This window comes from Pongo abelii, chromosome 4 (assembly GCF_028885655.2).
Source record: "Pongo abelii isolate AG06213 chromosome 4, NHGRI_mPonAbe1-v2.0_pri, whole genome shotgun sequence".
NCBI lineage: Eukaryota > Metazoa > Chordata > Mammalia > Primates > Hominidae > Pongo > Pongo abelii.
Genome location: NC_071989.2, coordinates 181,776,913 through 181,789,389, shown reverse-complemented (window position 1 = coordinate 181,789,389; position 12,477 = coordinate 181,776,913). Strand labels below are relative to the sequence as shown.

At 50.7% G+C, this 12,477-nt stretch overlaps 1 protein-coding gene across 3 annotated transcripts in view; it reads right to left on the bottom strand.

Annotated features, from left to right (window-relative positions):
- Positions 1 to 12,477, bottom strand: part of ERGIC1 (endoplasmic reticulum-golgi intermediate compartment 1) — a 117,574-nt gene that overhangs the window by 32,592 nt on the left and 72,505 nt on the right. For all 3 annotated transcript variants that reach the window (XM_009241287.4, XM_024246878.3, XM_009241289.4), the window contains 2 exons: positions 9,974 to 10,068; positions 4,890 to 5,014 (listed from right to left, as the gene is read on the bottom strand). In XM_009241287.4, coding sequence (XP_009239562.2) covers positions 4,890 to 5,014; positions 9,974 to 10,068 — 220 coding nt within the window. The remainder of the gene's footprint in view (positions 1 to 4,889; positions 5,015 to 9,973; positions 10,069 to 12,477) is intronic.

Sequence of the window (12,477 nt, the reverse complement as noted above, 5' to 3'; positions counted from 1 at the left end):
GTCCAGTCTCTACTGCAGAGTTTGTTCATGTTTCACAGCCTGTGAGGTATTATTATCCCCATTTTACAGATGACGAACCTGAGGCTCAGAGAAGCTAAACTGCCCAGAGTCATTCAACCAGTGACTATGGTAGCCGGGATCCTTGACCACAGGTCTGTCTGACCCCAAAGGACAAGTTCACCCAGAGCTGGCTGGGGGCTCCAGCATAGCCCATTCTAAGGGGAGCAGACTGCAGTCTTGGGCATGTTTGCCAAGAGGTGGGAGGGCTTGGTGGCAGGGCTGTCTCGTGGGTTGTCACTCCAGGTGCTTGAATAAGCAGGATCCCTTTTTGATCACCATCTGGGGCACATATATTTTTTCAGCCCAGGTGGTTGCATCTCCCTGGGGGCAGGGGGCCCACAATGAGGAGGTGTGCGTGCACGTCTGTTCATCTGTGCATCTTCAACTTCATCTTCAGTCTTCAGACAGGGCTTCGTTTGTAACCTCAGGGGTCTCCTCTTTCATTCTCCACCACAGCACCCCATCATTCTCTTCATGGCTGCTTTATCAAAATCACACATTTCCTGTTTACCTGAGCACTGGCTGTCCCCGTTATAGACCACTGGCCACCAACGGCGGGGAGCATGGCTGTTTCTCTCCCATTGCAGCCCAGCACCAAGCACAGAGCCAGGCGTAAGGTGGATGCTCAATAGCACGAAAGCCTGAGTGGAGTGGTCAAAGGGAGAGGCCGAGTCAAAGAGGAGGCACAGACAGCAGCCGCAGCGTGATGAGGGACGGGGTGGGGAGTGAATGTGGGCGGGCAGGGAAGGGGAGGGAGGACTTCCCCTGAGGGACCCACATCCATCAGCTGAGGCCTGTGGGTGAGTAGTGGTTCCCCAAGAGGATGAGGTGGGGACAGAGGGAGGGTATGGAGGCCCAGCAGAGGTCCCCCACCAATCCCCCCACCTGCCTGCTGGCACTGTGAACCTCTCCAAGGCCTTAAACCCCCAACTGTGGCCTGCATCTGGCTCCGCTTGCTTCGTAAGGACGTGGCTCCTGCAGCGGCCCCTTCTCTCCTCATCATCAGCGTTTTCTGGAGCACCCTCTGCAGCACTTAGATCACTGTCCATTCCAACCTGGCCTTCCTGAGCCTGGCAGCGCCAGCCCTGCTCTTTGATATCTATACATATGTTCTTTTCCAGGCTGCAGGCTCCGCCCAGCCTTTGCTTCCTCCTTCCTGTCTGACTGCCCCTTCTTGCACCTTTTGTTACCCCTGCATCTCCCCACCTCGAAGTGACTGGGGGGCGCCAGAACTCAGTCCTCAAACTGCAATTCTCTCCAGACCTTAGGTTCTTAAGGCTTTTGGTGCCACGGATGATCCTTTGCCAGTGTAATGATACCTATGTTTTAAATGCTTAAAATGTTTTAATGTGTAAAATGCGTAGGATTACAAAGTAAAGAGATATTTAAATAGTAATTAAAATATTTAAAAATCCACATTTGAATATGCTGCTTTACTGATGCATCAAATAAGATGACCTAGTGGTGGGTCTAATAATTACCGTAATTTTTATTGACTGATTGATTAAGGGTTTCACTCTGTCACCCAGGCTGGAGTGTGGTGGTGCAATCTCAGCTCACTGAAGCCTCTACCTCCCTGGGCTCAGAAGACCCTCCCACCTCAGCCTCCCGAGTAGCTGTGACTACAAGCATAGGCTTGGTTAACTTTTGTATTTTTTTGTAGAGATGGGGTTTTGTCATGTTGACCAGGCTGGTCTTGAACTCCTCAAGTGATCCACCCACTTTGGCCTCCCAAAGTGCTGGGATTACAGGTGTGAGCCACTGCGCCTGGCCAATCACTGTAATTTTAAAACAGTGATGCATATAAACAGTCTCTGGAAATTATCTGCAACAACTGTAACGTGCTATAAATATCGGCAATTTCTGTTGTTGAGGAGGTCCCAGGCACTGCTAATACTGCTGTGGTTTGTGGCCTACATTCATCGCAGATGGAAATGCTAAACTTTAGTTCGAGTTTAGCAAAAATAAAGATGTCAACTTTTCCCCCATCCAACTTCATAGATCTCTTGCATTCAATCCGCTCTTCTTGGGGGTGCCTGTGGACCCCAGGTTTAGCACACGGATCTACGGCCTCTCCGTAGGTAATCTTGCTTAAACCAATGCTCCTCAAACTTCAGTGGCATCGGAATCTCTGAGGGGCACTTGTTCTAGCACAGAGTCAGTGGGTCTGAGGGGGGCCTGAGAATCTGCATTCCTAACAATCTCCCAGGTGATGCTGATGCTGCTGGCCTGGAGGCTTAAGGAGCCCCCACTTTGAGGACCCATGACTTCCAACATCATCTATTCACTGATGACTCTCACCTCAACATCTGTGGTCCAGAACCCTCTCCTGTACTCTCCACACCTCCAACTTCCAATTTCACCTCTCCCTGTAGACACCTAATGGGAACCCCAAAGGAAACCAGAGTGGAATGACCAGTGCCCAGCCCTACCTGCTTCCCACAGAATCCAGGCTTAGTTTCTAAGCTTCCACGTCTAGAAACAGGACCACCTGGTTGTCAAGACAAAGATGTCAAAGGTTTCTTTGATTCCACGTGTGCCCTCACCCCCACATCCGATTCTTCATGGAGTCTTATTGATTCTACCTCCCTAATCCGACCACATCTCCCCAGCTCCACTGCCACAACCACTGCCTGCCACCCTCTCCAGCCCAGCCCCATCCTGTTTTTGTTTTGAGACGGAGTCTCGCTCTGTCGCCCAGGCTGGAGTGCAGTGGTGCGATCTTGGCTCACTGCAAGCTCCACCTCCCGGGTTCACGCCATTCTCCCACCCCAGCCTCCCGAGTAGCTGGGATTACAGGTGCCCGCCACCACGCCCGGATAATTTTGGTTTTTTTTTGTATTTTTAGTAGAGGCGGGGTTTCACCATGTTAGCCAGGATGGTCTCGATCTCCTGACCTCGTGATCCACCTGCCTCGGCCTCCCAAAGTGCTGGGATTACAGGCTTGAGCCACCGCGCCCGGCCACCAGAGCCATCCTTCTAAGGGTGTGCTGTCCAGCAGAACTTTCCTCAGCGATGGAAGTGCTTTCTCTCTGCACTGTCTAACGCTGTGGCCCCTAGCCAGCACGTGGCTTTGAGCACTTGAAATGTGGTTGATGAGAATGAGTGACTGAATTGTACATTTTATTTAATTTGAATTAATTTAAATAGCCTTATGTGGCTGGTGGCAACCTATTGGATAGTCCAGTTCTAAGGCATAAATCTGATTACATTGCCTCCCTGTTCAAAACCCTCAAATGGCTTTCCATCACAACTACCATAAAATCCAAATTACGGGGCATGGCAAAGGTGCTGTGTGGCAGCTCATGGGCAGAGAGAGCCCCCAGTGAACCACGACCCCCAGCATCCCTGCCTCCTGGTATTCTCCTCCTCCTGAGGGCCTGGGCTGGTGCGAGACTCACTTTGACCCATAACATGCAGCAGATTTCTCCCAGCAACAGCCGAAACCTTAAGAAAGCCTTGCGGCTTCTGCTTTAGCACTTAAGGGAGCCCTGAACTGTCACGTAAGAAGTCCACCCTGCTTGAAAGATGACCAGGCCTGGCCTTCCAGCCGCCTGCCAGGGACTGTGGGAAGGGACAGCACACGCTCTCTCTAAAGGGGAACACTGCCCATTGGTGCCAGGTCATTGTCATAGCGGGAACACGGACCCAATGTAGTGAGAGCCTCTGACTTTTAAAAGCCAGAAATCTGGATTCCTGATCTTTTCATACTGGTTCTGATGCAGTTAAATGCTATACTGGACAAACATAATTTATCTTTGGGCTGGATGTGGCCAGTGACTTTGCAACCCCAGCTCAGGTGTCAGTGTCTGGAGGAAGGGCGTTCTGAGCAGAGGCTGCAGGAGAGACAAGAAGAAGCCAGGAGTGGCCAGTGGCTCAGTTTGGCTGGGGCTGGGAAGGGGAGTTGTGGGACATGCAGATAGCTGTGTGACCTCGGGCAAGACACTTAACCTCTCTGGGCCCCAGCATCCTAACCTGTCAAATGGTGCTGCCTCACAGTGTTGTTGAGAGGCTCCACTGTGACAGTACTGAGCTTCGAGGAAGGCCGGCACGTGCTGAGCAAAACCCTGCCAGCTGTCACCGGGTGCCTCGGCCCTCCCAAGGGCACTGCGTTCACCCACTTGACTTAGGATCTGAAGCTCCTGGTTCTGAGGACAAAACAACAGTGAACCTTGAATGGTCCTTCAGAGCGGACAAGGTACTTTCAAGCCCACCTCATCTCACTCCCCTTGGCTTTATTCCTCATCACTGCACTTAGCATCCCTGATGCTTTCTGGTTTGTAGACTGTCTCCCTCCAACAGAATGGAAGCCCAACCAGCCCAGGAACGCTGCCCCAGAGCCTATCACCGACCCTGGAACACAGAAGGTGCTCGTTCAAAAATTTTTCTGAATGAATGAATCTGCATTAGCTCATTTAATCCCCACACAAACTTTGTGAAGTGGGTGGTATCGTGATACTACTACCACCATCACATCCTCAGCCTAAGATGGGTCAAGTGACTTGTAAGGGCCAAGAGGGGGTACAGCTGGGACTTGAACCCAGGGCTGGGGGCTGCAAATCCTCGGGTCTTCTCATCATTGCCTCCCTCATTGGAGAGAAGAGTAGCTCCTTCCTGAACCAGCCATCAGGGGCTTAAAACCCCAGGGAGCCTGGACCCCCCATCCAGATTCTCAGCAGGAATGGCCAGGCAGCTGGACACGAACCCTCACTTGTTGGGGGCTGTGTTGGGGTCAGGTCGAGTGAGTGCCTCCACAACCAGTTTCCAGGGAGCGAGGAGACAGCAGGAAAGGGGAGCAGGTAGAAAGGGCTGAGGGAGGGCTTCCATACCTTGTTGATGCTGAACTGCCCCTCGAAGCGGCAGCCTGCCCCATTGTTCAGCGGGATCTTCATGGAGTTGTCGATGTGGCCCACTTCGTGCCTGCCCATCTCATCCTGAATGTCGAGCCCGACCACTGCAGGAGCCAAAGGGAGACGACAGTCACAAACCCAGAGACACGGGAGGATGGGGGCCAGCCTGTTCTCTCTGAGAGCCTTCATTCATCCATTCCAGCGGCAGGCCGGGCTGGGGCCCTCCAGGAGCTCATGGTCTGGGGTCCAAAGACTACAGGGGACAGGGTAATGACTCTGCTAAATATGAGGCCGAGGGGAGGCAGTGCATAGTAGGGGTCCCGGGGCCACCCTGGGGTCTGCCATACTGATCCTCTGAATCTGGGTCCTGCCTCAGGTACTTAACCTCTGGATGCCTCAGTTTCTTTCTCTGTAAAATGGGGGGTTGACCATAATTGAACCTTCCTTGAAAGATTATGGGGATCAAATAGTTCACAGATGTAGAAAATGCTTAGGGTCTGATGAATGCTAGGTGGAAAGTGCTTAATAAATGTTAGCTCTTGTATCTCAGATAGTCTTCGTATTTTTTTTTTTTTTTTTTTTTGAGACAGAGTCTCGCTCTGTTGCCCAGGCTGGTGTGCAATGGCATGATCTCGACTCACTGCAACCTCCGCCTCCTGCATTAAGGCAATTCTCCTGCCTCAGCCTCCCAAGTAGCTGGGATTATAGGTGTCCACCTATACAAAAAAAATTTTTTTGTATTTTTAGTAGAGACGGGGTTTCACCATGTTGGCCAGGCTGGTCTTGAACTTCTGACCTCAGGTGATCCACCTGCCTCAGCCTCCCAAAGTGCTGGGATTACAAGTGTAGGCCACCGTTCCTGGCCTTCAGAGCGTTTTTGGGTTTATGGGGTGAATAGGCTCAGGCCCCTCATCCATTCACCCATCATTCACTTATTCATTCATTCACACATTCCTTTACCCATCGCCTATGCTACCAGGCTCTATGATAAGCACCAGGGATGCACAAAGGGAAAAGACAGGCCCTGCCCTCTGTCACCTCACTGTGACTCAGATGGCTTCCCCATCTGTAAAATGGGCAGGCCAATGCCAACTGCATCCCCAGAGATGGTCCAAGTAGCCAGTGGTGAGATGATCCCTGTGAACTATGGAAATGTAGGAATGTCCTTGGCAGAAGCGCTAGAAAGGAGGTGCCATACGGAGGAAGAACAGCTGGAAGCAATTTTAAAGAGGGACAACCTTAAAAGGGAAAATTGGGAACAACTCTGTATTCCTTGATGAGGACAGAGAAGTAAGTGAGGATCCATCCATAGAAGGGAACGTGCTGGAGCCATTCGAAAAGACCCTCACGGGTCCACGGGACACTGGAAATGCCAATGGTATAATGTGAAGTTTAGAGAAAACACAAGCAGGTCCGCATTTCACTCAGCAGTTCCAATGTTGGCAGCCTGTCCTCTAGATCCACGATGTGTGTCCAGATGTGTGTGCAAAGCTGCTCAGGCAACCTTATCTGAAATAGTGGCAATTGGAAGAAATTCAACTGCTTGTCACTGGAGCCAGTGGAACAGCCCTCTTCCCAGTGCCGTGCGGCAGGTACAAAGAATGGGCTAAATGCAGGTGGGTGGAGGAGGCTGAGAGCAGATCAGTGGCTGAGTTACTAGTGCTGAGACCTCGAGCAGGTTACTTAATCTCTGTGCCTCAGTTTCCTCTTCTATCACAGGCTTGTTGTGAGGATTAAAGAAAAGTAAAATAGGACTGGGCACAGTGGCTCACGCCGGTAATCGCAGCACTTTGGGAGGCCAAGGTGGGCGGATAACTTGAGGCCAGCAGTTCGAGACCAGCCTGGCCAATATGGCGAACCCCATCTCTGCTAAAACCACAAAACATTAGCTGGGCATGGTGGCAGGAGCCTGTAATCCCAGCTACTCGGGAGGCTGAGGCAGGACAATCGCTTGAACCCGGGAGGCGGAGGTTGCAGTGAGCTGAGATCATGCCACTGTACTCCAGCCTGGGCAACAGAGAAAAACTGTATCTCAAAAAAGAAAAAGAAAGAAAGAAAAGAGAAGTAAAATAGCACTTACTATGTGCTAGACTCTCTTCTAAGTGCCTTTTATGTAAGAACACACCTTCTTGGCCGGGCACGGTGGCCCACGCCTGTAATCCCAGCACTTTGGGAGGCTGAGGCGGGTGGATCACCAGAGGTCAGGAGTTCGAGACCAGCCTGGCCAGCTTGGTGAAACCCCATCTCTACTAAAAATACAAAAAATTAGCTGGGCATGGTGGCAGGTGGCTGTAAGCCCAGCTACTCAGGAGGCTGAGGCGGGAGAATGGCTTGAACCCGGGAGGCAGGGGTTACAGTGAGCTGAGATCACGCCATCGCACTCCAGCCTGGGTGACAGTGTGAGACTCTGTCTCAAAACAAAACAAAACAAAACAAAACAAAAAAACACCATTTAAACACCCCTGTGGGGAAGATAAGATTATCAGTCCCATTCTACATCTAGGGAAACTGAGGCACAGAGACCTCACAGCTAGGAAACACCAGAGCCTGGAATGAAATCCAGGTAGATTTGCTTCTGAGCCCACACCCTTCAGCCATTCTGCTAAGACACCTCAAATCCCAATGCATTTAATATAGCCAAAGGACACAGGACAGGGCCTGGCCTGGAAGAATGGAATAAATGGCAGCTGTTATTATTTTACTCATATTATGAGTAATATGAGAACAGCTCCAAGACACTAGCTAGAAAAAAAAAAAGAAACTCCAGAAGGTTCCCATATGGTAGGGTCCCAATTAATTATGTAAAAAGAAAAAACAACAATAACAACAAAAAAAACCCCAAACCCAATATATGTTCACAGACACGCACACACATGTAGGGGTGGGGAACGGGGGCCCCACCTGCTAGCAGAGGTGTCCTTTGGGGAAGATGGCATGCTGGGACAAGAAGGGGGACAGGGGAGGGGTACTTTTGCTTTTTAAAAAACATATTATTTTTGTATTTTTGAATGTATGTCTTTTTAAAGATTAAAATGTATTCTATTAGTTGTATAATGAAGAATATTATTTTTAAAAGCAGGATATGAGATCATACATGCAGTATGATCTCAGCTATGTTCAGAAACACAGAAAGGAAGGCCAGCTGGACAGCATGATGTCAAAATGTCACCGACACTGCTCTTGGGTGGCAGAATTATGGGTGATCTCTTTTGCTTCCCTGTGTTTTCCAGAAGTATAATGATGAGCATGCGTTTTTTCCTATAATAAAAATGTGAAGTTCTTTTAAAGAAAAGCCAGAATGCTGGGCTCTAACAGGGGTGAGGGGGTTGGGGGTTCAGGTTATAGCCCCACAGATCCAGCAGGGCATGGCAGGGCATGGGGTGGAGGTTGCCTGGCCCCTCCTGGAACCACATCTCTTCCCTTTCCTACCGCACTTGTCCCAGTCCTCTGGTCTGACTAAGAATTTCCTTGTTCCAGAGAGACAGTCACTCCTGAATGAGAATCTGCCAGATGAATTATTTTTCTAAGTGAAAGAAAAAAAAATAACAAAAAATAAGACCGACCTATTTCAACAGGTTCCCTGGCTTGGGGCCCAGCGAAGATTCAAAATTGTGACGTAAATCTCACCAAAAGCAATGACAGGGCTGAGACTCTTCCTATCTCTGGCCAGAGATGCACGCAGTGTTCTCTCAGCTGTGTCCTTTAACAGGAAGAGGGGGTGGGGAGAGAAGGGCCTGCAGCAGGCTCTGTGCCAGGCTGGGCAGAGGGACGGCTGGAACCCCAGTCCAGGAGAGGGCGCCCAGTCCACTCGCTGACAAGTCTAGGGACCATGGCATTAGATTCTCCCAAGAACCTCAGACAACAGACATTACTAAGCCCATTTTGCAGATGAGGAAGCTGTGGCTTGGAGAGGTCACCCTAGCCAAGGTCACAGTTTTAGCCAGCAAAGCAGCCAGGATCTGACTCCAAATCAGACTTCAAATGAGTTTTGTTTTGTAGAAGTAATCCATTCTGGGCCAGGCACGGTGGCTCATGCCTGTAATCTCAGCACTTTGGGAGGCTGAGGTGGGTGGATCACCTGAAGTCAGGAGTTCAAGACCAGCCTGGCCAACATGATGAAACTCCATCTCTACTAAAAATACAAAAATTAGCTTGGCATGGTGGTGCGCACCTGTAATCCCAGCTACTCGGGAGGCTGAGGCAGAAGAATCGCTTGAACCCAGGAGGCAGAGATTGCAGTGAGCTGAGATCGTGCCATTGCACTCCAGCCTGGGTGACAGGAGTGAAACTCCGTCTCAAAAAAAGAAGTAATTCATTCTTTTGGTTAAAACAAAATAGGTGTGAAGTCAAAAAGGTAATCTCCCAGCCCTTCACTGTCGCAGATGCTCTTGAGCCCTGTCGTGCACTCTCTCATGGATGGTGGACCGCTCCAGCTTCTGTAGGTGTCAGCAGTGACTCAGAGCTGCACCCTTCTCCAGATGAATGCTCTTGGCTGACCGGAGGTCTTCTCGTTTGAGATGCTTGGGAGGTGATGTGACCCCTGCCACGCACACCACTCTGCAGCCATTACCCAATGACATGGATAATAACAGCCTGGTCCCATTGCTATTGGGTGTGACAAATGCTATGGTGTCATTCATACCCCACAGCATCCTGTGAGATCAGGCTGAGTTCGGACTTCAGCTGAACACATATCTTTGCTTATCCTGTCGTACTGCCCTATCCTGCGTCTTTCACTCCTTTACAGCTTCCTCCCCTCAACAAGTCACTTGCATGAGACTCTCAGGCTTTGCTGCGAAGCTGTAACATGACCCTAAGAGACACCCCACCCCCCTGCACCAAATCAGCTGCTCTTCAGGGGTAACCCCTATGAGTAGTGTCTTGTGTTTATTATGCCAGAAAACCTCCAAGTGCATGCATACTCAATTATATTCTCCTCCAAAAAAGAGTGGGGAGAACCATATGTTGGCTTGGCTTGTCCTGGAGATCTTGCCATTTCTGCACACACACATTTGCCCTAAGGAGGTGTCCTGCTGGAGGGAGGGGCTGTGTGGAGTACTCACACTCGCAGTGCAGATGGGGCAAACTGATGTTCAGACTGACGTCGATCTTGCCACCGCTGTCCTTGTCTGGGTCATCGACATAGAGCTCGTTCACACTAGGGGAAAGACAAGTATAGGAACCTTTGTTGAGATGGCGGCAAAGATCTCAGCTGCAGGGGACAGCCGGGGACCACTTCACTTGGTGACCACAACTTAGATAACCCAGACTCCATCTGGGCAGAGCCTGCACCTCCTGTGCCCTCAGGCACGGGTCTAGGCTGCACTCTTCAAGTGCAGCCTTACCTCTCAAGACGGGAGGGCTGGGCTGGGCGCAGTGGCTCACGCCTGTTATCCCAGCACTTTGGGAGGCCAAGGTGGGTGGATCACCTGAGGTCAGGAGTTCAAGACTAGCCTGATCAACATGGTGAAACCTCGTCTCTACTAAAAATACAAAATTAGCTGGGCATGGTGGCGCATGCCTGAAATCCCAGCTACTTGGGAGGCTGAAAATCATGAACCCAGGAGGCTGAGGTTGCAGTGAGCTGAGATTGCACCACTGCACTCCAGCCTGGGCAACAAGAGTGAAACTCCGTCTCCAAAAAAAAAAAAAAAAAAAAGAGGGGAGGGCTGGGGCTCAGGAAAGAGAAGGGGTGGGGTGGGATAGCACAGTGGTAAGAGCATATCTTTCAGTCAGACAGATTTAAGTTCAAATTCTGGTTCTGGCACTTCCTATGCTCACCTCTGTGAACACACCTGTTAAGTGGGGATAACACCATCCACTACAAATAAGGTGGTTTGAACACTAAAATGAGAAATAGGGGTCTTATAAGGGATCAGGGCCTGGCGCCAAAAGGCACAGAGGACCTTACAGCCTCCTTTCTTGAGGTCCCCTCCCCGCAGCTGGGAAGCCAGGAATTCCCTGATGCTCATCCCTAGGGGCAGAACCGGTTCTGAGAAACAACTGGATGGCTGTATTAATTTCCTGTGGCTGCTGTAACAAATTATCACAACGGGAATGGCTTAAACCAACACACATGTATTGTCTTACGCTTTTGGAGGTCAGAAGTCTAAAACGGGCTGTGTTCTTGGGAGAATGCATTTTCTTGCCTTTTTCAGCTTCTAGGCGCTGCCTAGGCTTGTGGCCCCTTCTCCCAGTTCCAAAGCCAGCAGCTTCCCCCTTCTCTGACCTCCACCTCTCTCTTTTTTTTTTTTTTTTGAGACAGTCTCACTCTGTTACCCAGGCTGGACTGCAGTGGTGAGATTTCGGCTCACTGCAACCTCCACCTCCCAGGTTCAAGCAATTCTTCTGCCTCAGCCTCCCGAGTAGCCGTGACTACAGGTACGCACCACCACTCCAGCTAATTTTTGTATTTTTAGTAGAGGTGGGGTTTCACCATATTGGCCAGGCTAGTCTTGAACTCCTGACCTCGTGATCTACCCCCACCCGCCCCCCAGCCTCCCAAAGTGCTGGGATTATAGGCATGAGCCACGGTGCCTGGCCTCCACCTCTCTCTTACAGGAACTCATCCAGTCCACCTGGCTAACCCAGGATCCTCTCCCCATCTCGAGATCCTTAATGTAACCACATTTGCAAAGTTCCTTTTGAACGCAAGGTAACGTGGCCACACGCATCAGGGACAGGGACCTAGACATCAGGGGGGGCGGGGAGCCATTATTCTGTCTACCACATCGGCCATATTTAGGGGCTGGTGGCTCCACAGACAGCCATGTCACCTTGCTGTCAGCAGCACAGTGGTGGCATCTGTTAGCAATCCAAATTCGCTCAACAAATACTTTTTGAGTACCTACTACCTGTCAGGAGCCAGAAACAGCAATGAATCAGACAGACGCTGTCTCTGCCTTCTTCAAGCTTATAGACACAAGAACCAGACATCACTCAGCTCCTAAATATGTTGCCACCCCCAACGCTGATTAGTACTTTGACAGAAAGCTGCAGGGGGCCGTGACAGGGACTACAGGGCCACTGACCTTTGGGGAGAAGGGGCTGGGAAGACTTCTCTGAGGTGTGATTGAGGTCTGGGGGATGCGTAGGCATCATCCTGGCAGCATGTGCAAAGGCCTGGAGGTTGGGGAGGGTATGGCTGGTTTGGGGAACTGAATGAAGGTCACCGTGGTTGCAGTATAAGGAGGCTGCACGAGGCCTTTAGACTTTTTTTTTTTTTTTTTTTGACAGAGTCTCGCTCTGTCCCTCAGGCTGGAGTGCAGTGATGCGATCTCGGCTCACTGCAACCTCCGCCTCCCGGGTTCAAGCAATTCTCCTCCCTCAGCCTCCCAAGTAGCTGGGACTACTGGCATGCACCACCATGCCTGGCTAATTTTTGTATTTTTAGTAGAGGTGGGGTTTCACCAGGTTGGCCAGGTTGGTCTTGAACTCCTAACCTCAGGTGATCTGCCCACCTCGGCCTCCCAAAATGCTGGGATTACAGGCATGAGCCACCGTGCCCGGCTGAGGCCCTTAGACTTGATATGAGCATAGCCATGGGGTCAGGCTTGCACTCTCACGG